This window comes from Hirundo rustica, chromosome 4, assembly GCF_015227805.2.
Source record: "Hirundo rustica isolate bHirRus1 chromosome 4, bHirRus1.pri.v3, whole genome shotgun sequence".
NCBI classification, from domain to species: Eukaryota; Metazoa; Chordata; class Aves; order Passeriformes; family Hirundinidae; genus Hirundo; species Hirundo rustica.
In genome coordinates this window covers 51,592,668-51,612,684 of record NC_053453.1, presented here as the reverse complement: position 1 = coordinate 51,612,684, position 20,017 = coordinate 51,592,668, and the positions used below count along the sequence as shown (strand labels likewise).

At 34.9% G+C, this 20,017-nt stretch overlaps 1 protein-coding gene across 1 annotated transcript in view; it reads left to right on the top strand.

Annotated features, from left to right (window-relative positions):
- CFAP54 (cilia and flagella associated protein 54) overlaps nt 1–20,017 on the top strand; it is a 129,960-nt gene that overhangs the window by 69,461 nt on the left and 40,482 nt on the right. Inside the window, 17 exon segments of the mRNA XM_040062749.1 lie at nt 801–935; nt 1,375–1,471; nt 5,170–5,259; nt 5,909–6,035; nt 6,834–6,927; nt 7,885–8,024; nt 9,613–9,831; nt 10,216–10,352; nt 12,074–12,225; nt 12,887–13,114; nt 13,316–13,539; nt 13,638–13,773; nt 15,378–15,492; nt 16,050–16,202; nt 16,717–16,914; nt 17,784–17,871; nt 18,317–18,523. Coding sequence (XP_039918683.1) covers nt 801–935; nt 1,375–1,471; nt 5,170–5,259; nt 5,909–6,035; nt 6,834–6,927; nt 7,885–8,024; nt 9,613–9,831; nt 10,216–10,352; nt 12,074–12,225; nt 12,887–13,114; nt 13,316–13,539; nt 13,638–13,773; nt 15,378–15,492; nt 16,050–16,202; nt 16,717–16,914; nt 17,784–17,871; nt 18,317–18,523 — 2,540 coding nt within the window.

The following is a 20,017-nucleotide window of genomic DNA, read 5'->3' as shown; positions in this document are numbered from 1 at the left end:
CCTTGAAGCCTTGATTAAGTGTTTGTTTATTGTTGGATTCCTCAACTAAATGACTACCACTTATATTGCTGATTTTTTTTTCCTTAGAGATAGCAGTTCAACAGGATAGCATACAGAATAGCAAAGAGAATGAGTGAATTGCAAATGCTTCTCATTAAAGCATGGTATATGTTTCTCTTTTGATTTACAGTCAGGTCATGTACTGTGTTTATCCCAAAGTAACTCATACACTTAGCATCACAAAGGCAAAGATCCTAATGTGAAGTTTGCTTCCACATTGTAGAAGCACTTGGGCCTTTAGAGCTCTGTCTAAAGAAGAAAAAGCCGTCTGAAAACATTTGCTGCACTGTAAATTTATAATTTTCACAATTTAAAAATAAATTTCAACAGTCCTTTCACTAACACAATTGGTATTTTAAAATGTGTACTTGATACCAGAGAGGTAAATGAGGATCATTTAGTTACCCTTTATGTTCTTTGATAGCAGTGCTGCCTGAGAACAGGGAGAGTGTCAATCACAGCAATAGATACTTCTGGGTAAATCTTTCTATTCTCTGAGGGATAGGCTAAGCAGAAGTAGAATGCATAGATTACATATCTGCAATTCCAGTTATTTTACATATCTACAGTCCTGGGTTTTTTAATAAAGGAAACTTGTATATTGAGTAATTGATTTATAATATTTGTGCATTTCGACAATAATAAGTAGACAGTAATGAAATACTACATATTATGTAAACTAAAAAATGTATAACAGATTTTTTTTTTTTTTTTTTTTTTTTTTTTTTTTTTTTTTTTAGGTACTACATTCATGGAAAGAGTATGAACTTGCAGTAATTATCATTAACTATGGGAAAAATTTGTTGATTTCACCAGCAGCTTTACCTGGCCTGTCAGGAGATGTAAAAACTAAAGAAACATACACTGGCAAAGAGGTAAAAGTAGTTTCTCTGGTTTTTACTTTTTCTTTTCTCTAAATTCTGTATTCTATTAATTCGAAGACTAGATTTATTAATTTTTTTGTTCTAGAATCATAGAAAGGTTTGGATTGGAAGGGAGCTTGAAGATCATCTAGCTCCACCCCCCAGCCTTGGGCAAGGACACCTTCCACTAGATCGGGTTGCTCAGTGCCCCATCCAGACTGGTTTTGAACACCTCCAGAGATGGGGAATCCCCATCCTTGACAAAATATGCTATGCTAAAAAAATCATGAACATTATTTTATTTCATCAGAAAATAAAAATAATACAATATTGATGAAATTATAAGGTATAGATTCAGAAGACTTGGGGTCTCAGCTAAATTCCACTATTGACAAGCTAGTGATAGTTAAGTTAAAGCTAAGCTTTCATAACAAAGTATTCAATATTTCAGAACCGTTCTTCAAGGGCATGCCATTTAGCTGCAATGGCAAAAGCAGCAGAAAATCTGAGTACTCTTGAGTCAAGTCTCCTCAAGCTGACAGAACCAGGTGGGTATACTGTGGAAATATTTCTTACCTTTGTCTATGGAGTTTGCTGTAGTTTGTTTGTAAAAAAAGCATTTACTGAAGAAGTACTTTTATTTCTTATATCTTCCAAGATGAATCAGCCAGAGCCATAATAATCTTGGTAATGATCACCTGGTAGTGATGTGTGTCATTTCCACTGGAACACTTATTTCTTCTTTCAAAGGAATATTCATTTGTGAACAAATCTGCAAATATTTATGTTCTCCCAACCTGTTTAAAATGGATTTCATGTTATTTAGGCTTGCTTTATCTTCTTAAATCAGAAAATACAGTGTCAAAGACCACTGTCTGTTTATAGCCTGTCTCAATACCTTGCCAATGCTAGTAGTAATGACCACTGCATGAAATTTTAGTGGAGAAAAGTCTCCCTGAAGAAAGTTAACAGAAATTGTCCTTTTTGTGAGGGAGTTGCATACATAGTATTTAACTACCTTTTAACTCAGGAATGAATATACAAATTTTAAAATATCTGAGTCTGGATCAAGCACAAGAATTTTCTGGCTAATAATCCTGCTAAAGAACAAGTAAGAATTATAAAGAAAATTTGGTTAAACTCAGAGACACTACTGATTTTTCCCATAATATTTACATGGCATCGTGTACTCTTTGGAACCTGGATGGAATTGTAGAACAGTGTAGGTTGGAAGGCATTTCTGGAAGGTATTTATTCCAACCCCTTCTCAAAATAGATACAATTGGATCAGGTTGCTCTGAGGCTTGTTCAATCAAGTTTTGAATCTTTCTGAAGAAAGAGATTTTGCAACCTTAATGGGCAACCTGTTCCAATAGTTAACTGCTCTTATTATAGTTAGAGAGGTTTTCTTTATATGTGTTTGGAATTTTCTGATAGCCAGCTTGTTTCAATTACCTGTTATGCTATCAGTGAGGACAGTCTGTCCCCACATTCTGTATTCCTCCTATAGGTAAGTGTAGATTCCTCTTAGCCTTCTTTTCCTAAGACTGAATAATCTCAGTTCCCTTGGCCTCTTCTTGCTTTGTCATGCACTATAGCTCCTTATCATCTTGGCTGTCCTTCACTTGACTTCTCTGTGTCAGTGTCTTGTACTGCAGTGCCCAAACCCAGGCACAGTAACCTGGATGTGCTCTCACAAGTGCTGAATAGGCGGGAGTAGTCATGTCCCCTGACCTGCTGGCCGTGCTGTTTCTAGTATAGCCCAGTATGTAACTGGCCTTTGCTGCCATGTTCTAGTTATCATCCATCATCTCTGTATATGCATTTGTTCAGAAGAGAAAGCATTCTTGTGGAAAACAGGATAAGGGATGATGAAAAAATTTCATTCATCATGCAATACTCCTTCATTTTTGCTCACATTGATGCCTACATTCCGGCAGAACAAGTCACATAAGGAAAGAATTCTGTAAGTTAATTGAGAATCATGCTGGTTGCTTAATACAAAGTTAAATTAATGGATTGATCAGTTAGAAAAAAATCACATTTTCAGTAGCTGGCAAATAAATGATCACTAAGGTCTGCTCTGTTGTTGAAATAGCCTATTTGTCAATAGTTTCAGGATACAAATTGAGAAGAAGCGTTTTGGTGTGGCCATGCAGAGCTTACAGCTGTCCTTACGAATCTGTATGAATTGTTTAGGGCAATGTACACACCTGTAGGGCATGCTGTGAAAAATGTTTTAGAAAAGGCTTTGTCATAGGAAATCCTTATAATTGGATCAACACAGCATTCCATTGATGATAGTCTGCAAGAAAAATGGAAAAGTGCTGAATCTGCCTCTTTCAAAAGAGGCAAACCCCAAAATATTTCACACACAGTGCAATTTAAACTCTGAAATTTCAAACCTTTACCATTAAATTTTTTGGGACATATTTTTATTTGTGAAAATGCTTATTTGGAGCAACATATTCTTGAACTTGTCAAATGAGGGGGAGTACTAAGAAAGGGCACCCTAAAAAGAAAATTTTAAAAAGTCTGCTTTTCCTGCTGGATGTCCCAATTAATTGGGCATTTCCATTCGACAGACCTAAACTGACTGCTCTCACTGGAGTTTGTAGCTATTGATCCACAATTAAAGCTGGTTCCAAAGTGCATTTTTAATCTTGCTTTTTTCAGAGATTTGCTGCATTGATGTTTTTCAACCACAGGACTTGTCTAAGTACAAAACTTGTAGATTGTGTTTCTTTATTAAGGAAAAATAACAAGTAGTACATGTAACATTGTTTTGGTGCTCATCAGCTGGTAATGCAGTTGTGTTTAACTGTCAGAAGCTTGAATCCAAGTTATTGTCCTATATATTCTGTATACAATTTACGTCTATGTATTCTATATAAAAGATATTATTTATAAAATATAAATTAATTTCTATACATATATTTATGTAAATATTTAGCTTAAGAAAAAAGAATGGTCTACCTATTTATGTTATCCATATGCAGAGCATGAATGTAAGCATTCATCATGTTGGGGGTTAGGTTTGGTTTTGGTTTTTTTTTTCCTATAGAATTTTTTCCTCCAATAAGTTGCTAAGAGATTAAATACTGATGCTTAAAGGGTGCTTGCGCCACACAAAAGAAGTGGCCGAGGGTGAGGGAAGATCGCTTAAGTCTGGGGGAGGGAAAAGGACAGTGCTGCGGGAGCTGAGCGTGCTTTTCCAGCTCTTGGCATTTTCTGGGGAGGATGGTCAGGCTGTTGCTTGCTACGGGAGGAGTCCACTGTCGACAGAAAGTCCGATCTTGGGAATTCTACCATCATCTATCATCTGCTGGGGTGCCCAGGAATCCAGAGCCCCCTTTGCCTGCCCTGCTGGAGCTGGGCCAGCTCTGCCCAGCCATCGCGGCTTCTTCAGCACTGTTCACTTTGCCGGGACATCCCCCTGCCTGCTGGGGACAACCTGTCGTTCCATCCATCAGCCCCGGAGTGTCCCACCGTTCCAGCTTGGTGCTCTTGGGGAGGGGCCCAAGAGATCAGACTGCCCTGGGCTTGTGAAACAAAGCCCCTCGAGGTTCTTAGTTCTGTTTATTCTTATTGCTGTAGTTGTTGTTTGTTTGTCTTGTTATATTTACTAGTAAAGAACTGTTATTCCTTTCCCCATAGCTCTGACTGAAAAAACTCCTTTAATTTTCTAAATTACAGTAACTTGGGGGGAGGGGGTTGGAATACCCCTCTTCCTAGAGAGGCCCTGCCCCTCCCTAGCAGATATCTGTCTTTCAAACCAAGACAAGTCAATACCAGTATGGTGTGATGAGTTCTTGCTGTATAGCCTTAAATACATTTTTGACGTCCTTTCTGCACAGTCTTCACGTATGAGTTTTGTGGCTCTTTGTTAGACCTCTGATGAGCTCCAGACAACCTCTGTATTAGTCTAGTAGCTCTAAGTTCATCAGTCACATCTGTAAGCTCTTATTTAAGTTGTGCAGCTACTTAAAAAGAACAAGCATTTGAATTTCTCTCTGGATGACAGTGAAAGTTTTAAAAGCAAATTTTGTGCTAGAGAAGGATGTTATTCAGTTCATTTTTGTTATTATGTTGCACTGGGTAGTTTATTTTATTTGCACACAAAAATGAACTATTTAGTGCACTACAACAGAAGGATTTTTTTAGTTGTCAGTTATAGGTGGAGTTTTTGTTGCATATTCTCACTGCTTTTCACAATTTTTTTTTCACAATTTGGTTATTGATGCAGGTCTTGGAACACAACTTACAGGAAAGGAATGTCCTTTGGTCCTCTACCCTGTAATTTCATGTTGGACATCAGAGCATGCTTATCAAGAAGGTAGGGATAGTTGGTGTTTATATTAATTGTAAAGGCTCCTTTACTTCAGGAATTTGTCAAAAAAACAATCTTATTCTTGCTTGCAATAAGCTCTTGGGAATGTTGTCTTCATTTGGTTCTCAAATATACATGATCAAGTGGAACATAGCTTATAAAAAGTTCTCAATATAAACACGAGAGTGTTTATAAAGTGAGAAGTGAACACAGCCAATTATTTGGGGTGTTGATGCTAAGAATATAAGATTTTAATATTTTAAATCGAATAAGGTTTGTTTTCTAATAACCTTAGAAGCAAGGAAATTAAGAAAAAATTGTACCAAGTTTTCAAAGATTCTCTTTGTATGGAATGTTCTTTTAAAATTGAGATACCCTATTTCTGCATTATTTTACTGGAGTAAGAATTCACAGAAATCTCTGTCTCTATAATGTTTGTAATTCTAGGAATGTAAATAGACTGAGGTTGTGATTCTGGATGCCCAATCACAAGATGCATTTAGCAACTGCCATTCTGTATCCCTGATTTTGGTGTCACTATGAGTTTACAACATGACATAAATAACGGCTTTGAGACATACATAACTATCATTCTGGCTGAATTCAGAATCCTGTTACAGCATAAACACCTGTGTTATTTGTTACTTTATTGCAGTGCTTAAATTCAGAGGGCAAACACGTTTCCTTGAGTTTTTTGTTCAACTTTTGCACAAAGTCCTGAACGAAGAGAAGTTTCAATGTGTTCTGGAGTGGGCAGACAGTGTGGAAGTTTACTTGAAAAGGTAGATCTCTGTTACAGTAGTAGTGAAATACTACTGCTTAGGGTCATGAGAGTCACAGTTACAAAAGAAATGGTAAGTTTTACATTCAGAAGACCCATCAGGAGTAATAGCCATGACTCCTAGTCTGCAGAAGTTCCATGAACACAGAGGATTACACAGCTGCAGAAAATACTGTATCTTGACCTGACTATGCATGGAGATGTAATATTGTGATGATTTCCCATATTATTATGGGGTGGAGGCATAGCTTGGGAAGATGTGATGGGTTAAATCAAAAGCAAGCTGATCAGGACCTACTGTAGTGTCAAAAAAAATTCTATGGGGAAAAGATAAATGGAGACAATTTCAAATTACCTGAAAAGTTCTCGTTTTTAGAAAAGCACATCAGTATTTCTAAAATATGAAAGGAAAACAATCAGTGAAAATGAGATATATATTTTAGGGAACAGGAATTGTGGTTACAAGAGACCAAAACAATAGGATGTGAAGAAATTCTTTGCATAATTCTGTAGTATAATTTGGGTAATGAAGAAAACTGTTTTGTTTTAATAGGCATTAGGAAGGTGATAGAGTTGTTACTCACAAATTCAGATTTCTATAATAAACCTTGAAAATTAACACTTCCTATTTTCTGAAGAGGATGAAGAAAAGAAAATCTTTTGAATTTAAAACTGCAAATGGAATAGGAATTGCAGGAAATGAAGTTATCTGTGTTTCCAGAGATAACCTTTTACTATGAAAGGAGTTTAACATGATAATGATAATGATGATGATTTAATTTTTTTTTTTTTTAATCAGGAGGAATGAGAACTTCCTTGGTACTGATGGAATTTCAACACAAGTAAGATCTCTCAATCTGGGTGAAAGCACACATGCTGCAGGAGGTCAGAAAGTGAGTTTTATTTTTAAGGAGTTGTGTGTTTTTCCTGGGTAGCAATACCATAGGAACAAAATAAATGTTTAAAAATTGTCTCATAAAAACCTTGTCTAGGGACATCCATAGTTGCTGAAATTTGGGATGCAAACTCTAGTCCTCAGCAGACCTTTGCACTCCTAAAACCAGGAAGAAAACTTGGCATGTGATTCATCTGAAAGACCAACAATTGTGAGAATTTGAGATGAGTCAGAATAAGGCATCCCAATATCAGAGGAAACTTGTCTTTCCTTATTCCCTTTAAAATAACGTGGTGGTAAATAGGAAATGTTGTGGGTTCCATCACCTTCAGAAAAGGACATCAGCTCAGGCCTTGTTGTACAATATGTACTTACGCTTTTTTGTGAGTAATTGTTCATAGTTAACTCCTCGTGCAGATATTCCAATTGCACAATAAATGCCTTTTGTTCAGAATTAATTTAAAATAAATTTTTAATGTTACTAGAAGATACAAGTAATCTTAATGGGTTTGTATTATTTTGGAGGAAGAGTTTTCTGCCTCATAATCCTCTAGTAATGTAATGCTGCTAGCATCTGAGATAGATTAGGAAAAGGGTTTTTCTGTCTCAGTTTTTGCATTGCAAAGTTTTACTGTTTATAATATTAGGAAAAGAACTATCATTATTGTGGTGATGAAAACACTAGTATATGAAAAAATGTTTAGAGACCTGGCTGGCTTATTTGTGTCAGGCATTTGACATGCACTTTCCAGAAAAAAGTGTGAAGTTTTCTGGAATTCTTAAGTATTTCTTTTACAGCCCTATTTTGACAACCATTTCCAGGATTTATTTTTTGTAATGTTCTGTTCCTGTGTAAGCCAAACTGCTCTATACGTTGAGTAATTGATAATGTAGGTATAAGTAATTTTTTGAAGTATATTTAAGATTTTGATGCAAGATTTTTTTTTTTTCAAAGGGAAAGGATACCTCATCTTCAAAGAAACCAAAGGCATCACCTTCGAAGAAACCAACCAAAAAAGCCATGCCTAAGAAAGGACCTCTTAGAGAATATTTAATGAAAAATCCAGATGCAATGAATTCTCCAGAAACACAAAAGTAAATGAACACAGTTGTCAGGCTTGTATAGAGAAAAAAATATTTTGACTGAAATTTAGTTTACAATTAAATGTGTATTTTATTTTTTGTTTTAAATCAAAGAGACTAATTTCTTCACAGTCCTCTCATTTTTCTGATTTAGTTTAGTATACAATTGGTTTCCACTCAAGGAAACAAAATCTGTTGTGTTTCTGTTTAAGAAAATAGCTGTTAAAGATTTCAAGTCTTTGTATTAATAATCAAAGATTGTGTTTCAGTTGTGTTAGCTTGAGCATGTTGGTTCATGAAGGTGGAAAAGCTCTGTTAATCTGTGTATTATAATGCTTTTCACACTATGTTGGGGAATTTACCTGTTACAAAGCTAATAAGAAACATTTATTATTTCCTGTTGTTCATGTAGTTTCAGAATGATTTTTGTGGTCCTTATGCTAGTCTTTTTAGACTATATGTTCTGTAGCTTACAGAAAAATGGTTTTTTGATTAAAAAAAATATAGATATGAGTTCACCTCTTCTTTTGGCAGATATTTCTTTATATGTGGTTAACTTGCCAATAACATTACTTTCTAACCTAAAAGAACGTGTAGTATTCCTAACTTGGTCCTTTGGTCACTTATGCTTTCAGCAATTAGCAAATGGGAAACTATAAATATTTGCATATAAACAATCATGTAACTGATTCTGGAAGTGTTTTAAATAACCTAAAAAAGTTTCCGTATAATCTTCTAAATATTCACCTAAACCATCCAAAAATGTTATTATTCCTCCTTGACTGAGGAAACCCTGTCTTAGTTAAAATTATTGTCATGGCTTTCAGCAGAAGAGGGGATGTCAAATTCTGGTTTTTTTTCAACTACTCTTTTGTGTCTTAGATAATAATAATGCTATATAATATAATCAAAATTATATGTGGTATACTATTCTACCCACATTTTAAAGGTGGAAAACAGGCAGAAAAATAATTTAGATTAATAAAGGGATCAGTTTACAGTTAATTTAAAAAAAAGAAAAAAAGAGATTTGGTTTGAATATAACACTGTATGTTTGTGAAGTAGTACAGAATTTTTTCATCTGTCAGGGAAACTTTAAAAAACTTTGGCTGGAAATTAAAGACAGGTGTCCAGATTTGAAATACCATGTCCTCTTCATATTGGAGGTACTTAACTACCAAAGTAGTTAAAAAAAACCCCCCAAACCTAGATTTATAGTGTAATACTGTAATAGAAGACCCTCTTGAATTGACTTTGAAGTTGTATTTGCTATAATTATCTGTTTGTACAAATCAGGTACAAATAACTTCAAACTGAGCTAAACTTTTTAAAGTACGAAGACAAATATCTTATAGAAGTTGGTAAAATATAAAAAAGGCTTTATTGTATGTTAAGTGCACTTAAAAAGAGAAAGCACAGTTGCTTTTCTTGACTAAAGCAAAAGTATTTTAGTTAGAAGTATGTCATACGCTTATGTGCTCATGCATATAAATCTGGGGATATGCAATGGGATACTTCTGTGTATCTTTACCAGGACTTTCTTTTCTAGAGCTTCAAAAAACCAGTTTAATTTTGTGCTACTTCGTATGTTTTGGTTTAGGAAAGGCAAGAATAAGTTGAAGAAATTAGCTCATCAAACCTTAGTGATGCTGCTGAGTAAATATGTAACCCGAAGTCAGTTTTGTCAAATGTGTCTTGAAGAGATGCCCTGGAAGTCTCAGATGAATATCTATCTGGCAGTTGCACACTACCATTTATTTAAAAAGAACCTGGAAGAGCAATATAATATTGAAATTAGTGGTTCACAGCTGCTGGACAGGTACATCTTACAGCACTATCAGTGATTGCTATTAATGTAGATTATTGTGTTATTGCTCTTAATGCAGACAGATCTGAATTACAATATATTCATATGAACTGTTCAGCTTGCAAATACAAATTACTTGTCACTATGTAAAAAGTTTTGTTTTCTGTCCTGTAGTCATCAGGCACCAACTTCATTGGTGAGATGAAAGCTTTGAAATATACTATACTATTTTTTGGTTCCTTATAACATTTGGCTGTCGTTCATTTTTTCTTATTCCTAAAGCTGCTGGAAAGTAATCACCTCTGAGAAACTGAATTTTGTATATGTATATCAAAATTCTTTTTTATATTGTACGTGAGGTATTTTGTGTTTTCTTCTCTTTCTCCCATACTGCAGTTACAATATTTTGGATCCTGAGATATTCTCATTAAACAATTCTGGCACCGTACTGGCGAGAGAAGTTGTAGAGGATAATACAGGAAAACCAACTCCTCCTCTCCTTGAAAAGTCAGAAGTGACTGAAACCCAAACCTGTAAGAATTTTAATTGGTGCACAACTGAAAATCAGTTTCAGCTTAACTTTCTGTTTCTCTTGATTTCTCTCTGTCTTGACCTCCTTCATTAGTTGTTCACATCATCTTTGGAAAAACAATCAGTCATGCCAAGTTAATAGCAGATTTCTAGGTTTCAATTGTCTTCTATATTTTTTTGGCATACCTAGTATAACAGAAGTCATAGTAAGTGACATATCTAATAATTCTGAGCGTTGCTTAATCTATTAATAAACATGTTACATTTTATCAATTAGTTATTCTTTATCCTATACTTTATTTACAAGTTTGTAAGTTTTAAAAACTTTATTGAGGCTAGCTTTATGTTTGCAGATACCACACTACCTACACATATTAATTTGATGATATGCCAAATTATTCTGAATGCATCGATAATTTCTTTCAGTTTCTGAGGTTTGTAATTGGTTGGCAGTTTCCTTTACATTTCAAAATTTTCCTGGATCATTTTGTAAGTAGTTTTTAAAGTTATACGCTGAAGTTTATTAGAATTTAATTTTCCTTAAAATTAAAGGAAATTAATTTCTTTAATTAACTTAATTAACTTTAATTAAGTTTATTAAAGTTAATTAACTTTCTCCCCACTGTTTCCCTGTGTCAGAAGCTACCTCAGAACCAGTTTATTTTCTACCACTTTATTTAATTTCTCTGTCTTTCACATCTGACTTCTGTTATTCTGGCTATTTTTAGTCTTACAAGGTTTCAACAGGAGCCAAAAGGCTCCTGTCTGTGGGTAATTGTAAAATGCAGGACTTTGATTTCCTCAGATATTAGGGCAGTGTGCAAGTAAACACAAAGTCTGCATAGGCACCAGAAGTAATCACAGGCCTGGTCTTTTCAATAGCTCTTCAGGGACACATTCTTGCCACAGCAGTAAAGATCAAAATTCTTCTGTCTTTCCATGCAGGACTTCCTTAGGTAAAATCAACTGTCCTCTCTGCCTTTCCAAGGAGGAGTGACAAAAACTAGCACTCGAATTCACTGGTTCTCTTTGCAACAGCCTACTTTTACATAAACACCTTTGCCTTGATGCTTACCAGTCACTGAGAACCACTGAAACTGGCTGAAACCTGATAAAAGTCCTGCTTGCTATCTCTTAGCCTTTGCAACAATTCTGATGAAAAGAATTACATAAAATGTGTAGTTTGCCGTAGAGTTCAAATACTATGTAGCTTGGAATTAGCTTCTGCCTGAAACCTATAGTTCAGATATTAGCATATCTCACAACCACGAACCTTTGCCTTTCTCCTTGGGGGATATTTGGTTGTGAATAAGATAATGAAGGAAATCTACACATACCACAGAAATCCTCCTTTCTTCCTAAACATCTCCTTTCAGAGGTTTCTGTTTAGGAAAGATTCTTGCAAAGAGATTCTTGCCATAGTGATTTCTTCCTAGAACTTATCTTAGGATTGTGTTTTGTCTTTAAGGCTGAAGACTGTTTGGTTCCCATTATTATTTTGCTCAAACTTGTTTTCATCCCTGCTTCTCCCAATTCCTAAGTAAAAGCATCTTATATTTTAAATATCATAACCTTAAAAGCATGATAACCTTAACATTGGCCTTAACCCTAACATTTCCTAACATTTAAGTATTGCTCTCCTGCAGGAAAATCCTAGCTGACTTTTTTTCCTTTTCTTTGAGAAATTCAACTCAATTTTAATGAGCAAACTTTTTGTTTTCAGTTACAAATAAATCTCCTAAGAACAGAAATAAACAGAGTCAAACTTCTCGAAGTCGTATAACGAAGACCCATGGAGAACAGGACAAGTTTCAATTGAATACCCTTTTACTGAAGCATTTTACAAGCATCTTTTTGCATTTGAAAAGAGCAGTGGTACGATGTGGTTGTTTTCTTATTAAACTATATATTACTAAGCATTGTGCTACAGTACTTACTATTTTTATGTGAAAAGACCTCACACTTCAGAAAACTCAAAAAAATTTCACTGGTTTAAAGGAATGTTTTGTCATCTTCTGAAAAATATCCAAATACAATGTATGAAATGCCAGACATATCACCTATCATAATATATGTTTCAATCAAAAATACAATAATTTATGTAGTTGCTGAAATCAACAATTTTTCATTCCACCTTTGTAACCTTCTTTCTCACATTTGTTAAGTTTTTCTGAACATATTTGCAGACTTAACCTTTCTCTTTACAGGTCTTAGTGAATGTCACACTAGAAACAGGAGAATCAGTGATTGAAGGGAAATGCAGACTAACTACTCTTCTTGTAAAACTTTCTAAACCCGAGTAAAAACACACCTATAAGTGGTGCGAATTAATTTTTATTTCTTATTCCCATGCCAAAACCTACAATTAAATTCAATTATAAATTAATGCTTCTATGAAAAGGTAAAAAATTAAGGTTCTATGATGCATAAACTGTAATTCTGAAAGATTACTTATGCCCAAGTTTTACAATAAAAGAATGAAGCTTTTAATTTCTGCATTTCCAAGGTATAATTATATTTTGAATGGTGTACACAGGTTCTTGCTCACCGTGGTGGCCACTGGACATTGCTTCAAAATGCTTGTCGAGAACTTTGGAACTATACTCAAGAATTTCAGTTGATTGCTAACCAGTCGCATTCCCATACGGATGCATTTCCCATCAGCTGGGATTTTCTTTGGAACACTATCTGGTTGCCATTTTATTTTGCATCAGACATGATCATTGATATGATAATTGACCTACAAGAAAGCAGTTCTCTTAAGGTAAAAATTATTTGTATTAAGACAACTCTTTATTAGCACAATTTCGGTAGAGTTTTCTCTTTCTTGCATTATATTCTGGTATCTCCAAGTTATTCTCTGGAATAAATTATTTAGATGATCGCAGTAGTTTCTAATCTCTGTAATGGATTTGTTCTAAAAACACATAAAAATAAGAGGTATAATAATGTTTCTTCACTGTAGATTGTGGATCCCGAAGGAGACTTTTGCATTCCCAGTTGTTTAGGAGGTATTGTGGATGAGAATGGTGGTTCTAATCTTCATCCTCAGCCTCCCCTGGATGATGTGAATGTGGTTGACCTGAGATGGATATGTAATCTGATTCTTAAAACAATAGAATTGTTATATCAAATGAAGAAGTGGGAAGCGTTGGTACACATAGCTGTACAATTTAACATATTTACACAGTAAGTTATGCCAACTCTAATAAAAACTAAAAAGTTAGCATTATATAGTTTAATATACCATTGTATTGCTTAATTACTACACTTTGTTTTTTTTCCAGTGAGAGGTTCACAGAACAAGTAAGTCCACTGCTGGTGTACGCTCAGAGGCAGCTGCTGGAAAGGATACAGCAGTTCAGCGGGCCAGACAGCCATGAATCTCCTTTCACAAAATGTCTGTCTGATGATGCCCAGAAGGTGAAACACAGATTTCTTTTGGGGGCACTGACTCTTCATATGAACTAAATGTGGAGAAGCACTTTCACTGATTAGATTAATATGCTTTTTCATAGTGTTTCCAAATAGTAAATTCTAACAAATTAATGAACATAATTGATTGAAGTGCATGAAAAGGCTTGTATGACGTGATTCCAAGAGCAGCAGGTGACCCAGAGGATATTTCTTCCATGCCCAATATACTCATTCCATATTATAAGCCTAAATCTAATTTCATGTTATTTCTTGATGCCACTCTTTTAACCTTAAAACATTTATTTGGATATTGCTTTGTTTCTGCAATGGAACACTGCTCCAAAAGTTAAGAGAATTGATTTAAACCAAGCACTGACAGTGCTGATAAAAAACTTTAAATAACTTGATCACCACCAAAAAAACCCCTAAGCAGCTCAGCAAATTTCTCTCTTTAAAAGCCATGTCTCTATATATTTACTTAACAGCGCCACTTGGGAATTTTTCATTTAATTAGCTATTAGAAATCAGAATTTTCCCCTTTTTTTTTTTTTTTTTTTTTTTTTTTTTTTTTTTTTTTTAATGTAAGGTTTGTTTCCAAGAAGTTTTGATTAAGTCAGTCTCACTGTGGATATTTTTAGGATGTTTCTATTACTAACATAAAAAGACGACTTGAAGGAGAGGAGGGGGAAGTGGGATTTGGAGTACCAAAGAGGTTTGTTGTGAGCATGGGGTTCAGGAGCCACTGCCTTGCCTAGAGGCAGCACACCGGTGCCCAGGGCTTGCAGGGACTCTGAAGGCACTCGTGGCTTGCAAGGGCACTGAGATGCTCTGTATTCTCTGTTTCCTGCTGACTCTCCGGTCCGCCGTTCAGAACATGGTTCTTTGTCTATAAAAGTGCACCATAGCAAACCACTTCACAATGCTGATAACTGAGCTGTGGAAAAGTAATCATAGCTTTGAAAGACAGCTTACAGATTAAAGACTGGTGTTAGGTAATAGTAATAAGGGTTTCAGGTAAGAAATTTGGAGTTTAGGGCTACATTTCATAAATCAGTGCCATTCAGAGAGCCTAGAACTTGTTCTGTTCGTCCTTCTGCTTCTAAAGTGGTGTAACTACATTTGCAAAATAAAGTCTGTTGTGGATTAGTCCTTTACAGAAGTCTGGAAGTTTGCTTCTCCACTGGAGTTAGGCAGCTGTTGTTACTTGCTTAGAGCTATTTTGTATTTCCTTATGTAGCATTCCGTTGTGTTTCCCGGGAAACATGTCCTTTGGGCATGCTTATGCTGACAGGTTCTGTGCAAGCATGCATTCGTCTGGAGCAAAAAAGGTGGAATATTTGCAGAACATCAAGGAGTTGATAACGATTATGGCAAATACCACATAAGAGACAAGTTAATGCTGTAATTTTGAAACACATATCCAATATTTAGGTGTGAATGTTTCACTTCTTATTGACAAGAGTACAAGTTATGGGCCATTGGTGTCTTTCTTAATTTGTCCTCTTTTTATTTTGTCGTATGACTGAGTATATAGATATTTAGCTGTAAGAGCCAAACACTGATTTTTCTTAATATTAATCAGTTATCATGAAACCAATGCTGCTTTTTAGATGAGCTGCAGAAACTACATAGGGTACAAATTACAGCTGCCTGTTGCTCGTTCTGCCCGTGAAGGAGTTTTTCCTGGATGCTTTTTCAATCCTGAGACGAATAATGATTTTACAGGTCAGAGCACAATTCAGTATTGTGTGTTCTCTTTTCTCCCAAAGTATTTTTTTTTTTGTTTAATACTTGATTTTTTTTTTTTAAATTCTGTTTACCCTCCTTATCATAAGCCTTTCACTTCTCTTACAATGTGTCTATTATTATAAACTGAGCTTTTTCTTCAAATTATTATTCATAGTATTTTGGATGGATTGTAATGTTGTTAAGATCTTTCAAAATATATTCAAACTATGTCTGAAAGCAGAGAAAAGCAGGTTCCAGATGACCTACAGCCTGTGAGGCAGGGTGGTGGTCTTGGTCCAGTTTTCTGTTGTTATTTTTGGATATCCAGCAATATACCCGGAAGTTAGTGTGAATCAGCACTGTTATTGACAGAATTAATATTCCTGGTGGTTAATAATTTGCTTTAATTCCTAAAGCAACAGGAAAAAAAGGGGAAGGTTTCAATATGCTTTAGTTTTGAAGCTGTGAAAATGTTCAAATATGTTTTAGAGGGTGATTAAATAAAAATATTTATTTATATATATATTTTCTCCATAATTATTAATTCCTTTTAGATCACAATCAAGCAAAAGCTCTAGTTTGTGTGCCTCTTGATGTGAATGATACACTGAAATGTTTTAGAGAAACTCTAGAAAAGTCTAAATACCAAAGCAGAGCACTGAGACACAGCAGAAAACTACTTTCATTATTTCTTGCACACACACAAGGTGAGTGATTCATTGAAATGTTTCTCCCTTAATAAAGCATATATGCAGTTGAAATAGCAAAGAGTGAAAGGAACAGATTTTTCTAAAGTTTCTAAAGTTTTAGTTACTGACAATTAGAAAAAATATAGAATATGAGGTTAAATTCGAAGTTCTGTAAGCAAAGTTCTAAGCCTTATTTCCTATGATGTGTCTAATAGTTGGATGATAATTTTTTTCATGCAGCTGTGTCACCTGTCTGTCTGCAGCCATACCTCTGTCAGAGGTCTGACTGGCAAATCTTCCCTAGTTTATTTTCACTAACAGAGCACATACCTTTTGGTTACAATGACCAATGAATTATGTCCCATGAGTTTAATTAGGAGACACACAGAATTATAGAATAGGGAACCAAATGGATGTAGGGTACACAGGAATTGTATATTTGTTTAACTAATATGGTGTGGAAATATTTGGGGTGCTAGAAATAGTATAATACTTTTCCAAGCTGATCATATAAATCACTTTTCTAATCTAGAAAATGTTGGAAAAGCAATCAGCAGTCATATCTCTTCAAGCAGAAAGCTGAAATTTAACGTGGCAGATGAAGTGATATTTCTACCGACACCATGTGACCTTTCTCAAGAAAAATATAATTTCTCCAGTATGGTTGAGAGTAGACCAATACCAAAGTCACAGCTTTCCGTAATTATCTCTTCCTATGAACGAACAATAGGTATTTCTTTTTCATAAATTTCTGCTTACAGCTAAGAAATAACAACATTCTGCCTGTGTTTATACATGTTTATTCCATGGTTATTTTCCTCTGACAGACAACTGTAACTGTCTGAAGGCTGGTTTCAAGGAGTATACAACCTTCTTCCTCTTGATTGAGGAGATCTGCATTAGATCCTAAACAAGCCACTAGTTGGTTTGTAATTTCTACAGTTATCCCATTTTATGAAAAAGCATTACTTCAGTGGTGTTATGCTGATTATTCCCCAATTCAGAATTTGATGGAATGTTCAGCAGTTTCGTTTTAATTCCATGACAGTTTTTTTTTCCTAGCAAACAGACTTTTCAGATTCTGTGCATTTGAATTTGTGACCTAGTTACTTGGCTTCCATCTTACGTTCTGGTATGGCTTTACTCATACAGTCACAGCTCCTCACTACCTGTTTTTGCTAAACAGATCAAGTGTAGTAGGTCAGCAGATGCTCTAAGTGGTTTTATTTGCAGCATGGGTTCCAAAAATGAATCTGTGAGAGTGCTACTGTGCTGTATGCAGGCAGAGTTGTTTAGCAGGCCAATGACCTGCTTTCCAGTTTGTCTTGTGAACAGGAAGAAATTTGAGAGGTCTGAAAAAATAAAAATACAAAAGATTAGGGAGACAGGTCCATATATCTTATTTTTGCTTTCAAAGTTAGTTAAAACAAGAAATGGTACATTTGAAGGTAAAATATACAATACAATAAATTTTAAAAATATTCATGCATTGAATTGCATGTGAATTCATGTCTACCCATGCTAAATTTGTTCAAGGTTCTGTAACCGGTTTAATGATATCACATTTTTTTTTTAAAATTAAATAAATATAAATTACAGGAATGCTTGAAACGCGTAACCAGAGAGACCTCAAGGTGCAGGGTCTACATGAACTTGGAAATCTTCACTTTTATGCTGGAAATAAAAGGTATATAGTTACTGGATTAAAAAAGAGCACAGTTTCATTTTTTTTAATTTATACCCCTCAACTGTATTCTAAGTTCTTGTGCTGTCCCCTTGTCCATATAACTTCTTTCATCTAACTTACTATTAGCTATATTTTGATAAGGCTTTTTCTTAGACATTGATTATTTTTCTTAGCTACCTAATTGCCATTAAGCATATTAATGACGCATTTTTGTGTTTTTAAGATGTCTAGGGCTTGATGATTTGAGTCCCAATAAATCTCTTGACCAGGATTTTTTTTTTTTTTTTTTTTTTTTTTTTTTTTTTTTTTTTTTTTTTTTTTTTTTTTTTTGGTAGAAACTCTATTTCAATTTTGACCCAATTAGAATTAGTTAAATCTCAGGGAAGCAGGTCTTATCTTCCCCTTTGGAAAATGTCAGGATTATGATGGTATTTTTATGTTACAGAGCTGCTTTTAAATATTGGTGTCAAGCCCTTGATGAAACACTCAACATTGCTGATGCTATTAACACCTGGCAAGAGACAATTTTTCCAAAAGATGCTACAGACTGCTTTGCTGTTGGAAGATCAACTGATATGAGTCAGAAATTTCTTTCTCAGGCTGGAGCTTGGGGGTGTTTACATGCAGCAGTCCTAGTGGCTAAGATAGCTCAGTAAGTATCTTACCCATATATGTATTTCTATCATATTTTAAACAAGTTGCTCATCTAAGATATGAGGCAACTTCAAATTAATTAAAAAACAATAATGAGTTGTTATAAAAAGGACTCATCAAAAGCAGAGGAATTTTTCCTTTCAGAGAGGAATTTGCTTCTTTGGAGAATATATTTTTTTTCCCTTTTCTTAAGTGCTCATCTTTGATCATAAATGCAGCTGTATGTTATATGGAGGGATCTTTAAAAGAAAACAAAATGTGACAAAAAGTCACAAGGATTTTACAGTCATATTGATTTTCAAACAAAATATCACATTTCCCAAGTTATTGCACATATTAAATATGAATGTATCTTGAGGTCAGATTTACTGCCTAAAGTACTAGTTTTCTGGTGAATTAGAACTAAATGAAATTTAAATTACTGTATAAAAATCTACCATCAATAAGTATTATTTCCATCCAATACTCTTTGACTGCTGGATGGAAACACTGTGAATGTTATTCTAAGCTGTTCCTCATTGTATTGTACAAAATATATAGCTAGAAGTACCCAAGGCAGCATTAAATGCCCTTTGAAACACTATAACCATGAAAGGGCAGAGCTTCATCCAAGTAAATTGCCTTACCTGTGAAGGAGGTCATATTAATAGCACTGTAAAATATCTCTAAGCCAAGGTAGCTTTGCAAGTGCTGCCATGGGTATTTCAGGATGAAGGGGCGTTGCCACACTTAGAATTAGCACCCAAAAGGAAAAGGAGTGAGTTTAACTTGATTATAAATGACAGCTGCTCTAATTCTGAGCTGCGGTTCAGCCTCCTGTCCAATTAAGTGAGACCAAAACCCTAAGTGCTTTTAGAGGTGTTTGTGGCACCTATTTGCTGCACTGGATACTGTCCCTTTGCTGCTAATACATCCATTCCAAATTCTGGCAGGATTTGGATGGACCTGTCCCCCTGGCTTCTCCCTCAGCTGGTTCTTTTGTGTTTAGACCTGACTTGGACTGTTAAACATCTTTCTTTGCGTTGCTCTTTCTACAGAAACTTAGTCACAGGCTGTAAAATGCAGATTAAAGTATTCTAAAATTGAAGTAAAGATTTCTAGGATTGTTGATCATAGGACTACCCTGCTGCCAGGATGGTTTAGGGCTTTGATGAAGTACTGTGTGGGAATCATTAAATTCAGCTAGACACCTGCCATGTTAAAGTCCATGTGCTAGTTATCTTAGGCTTACTTTTTGGAAAGAAATACCCTTAAAAGTGAGAGCTGCTTAATCTGATTTATCTTTTTTTAGTTTTGTATGAGATGGAGTTTGCACTTAGATTGTCTGTGTCTGTCCTTTCAGTTTGAAAATAATCTAGACAACTCCATTTGTCTAGGTATGTCTTTGGTCGGTCAAATGCTTCTTTGCATGGTGTGGCTGATCACCTATTTAAAGCCAGGCAGTTATTTTCCAGTAGAAAAACATCTAGATTGTGTTAGTATTATTATCACA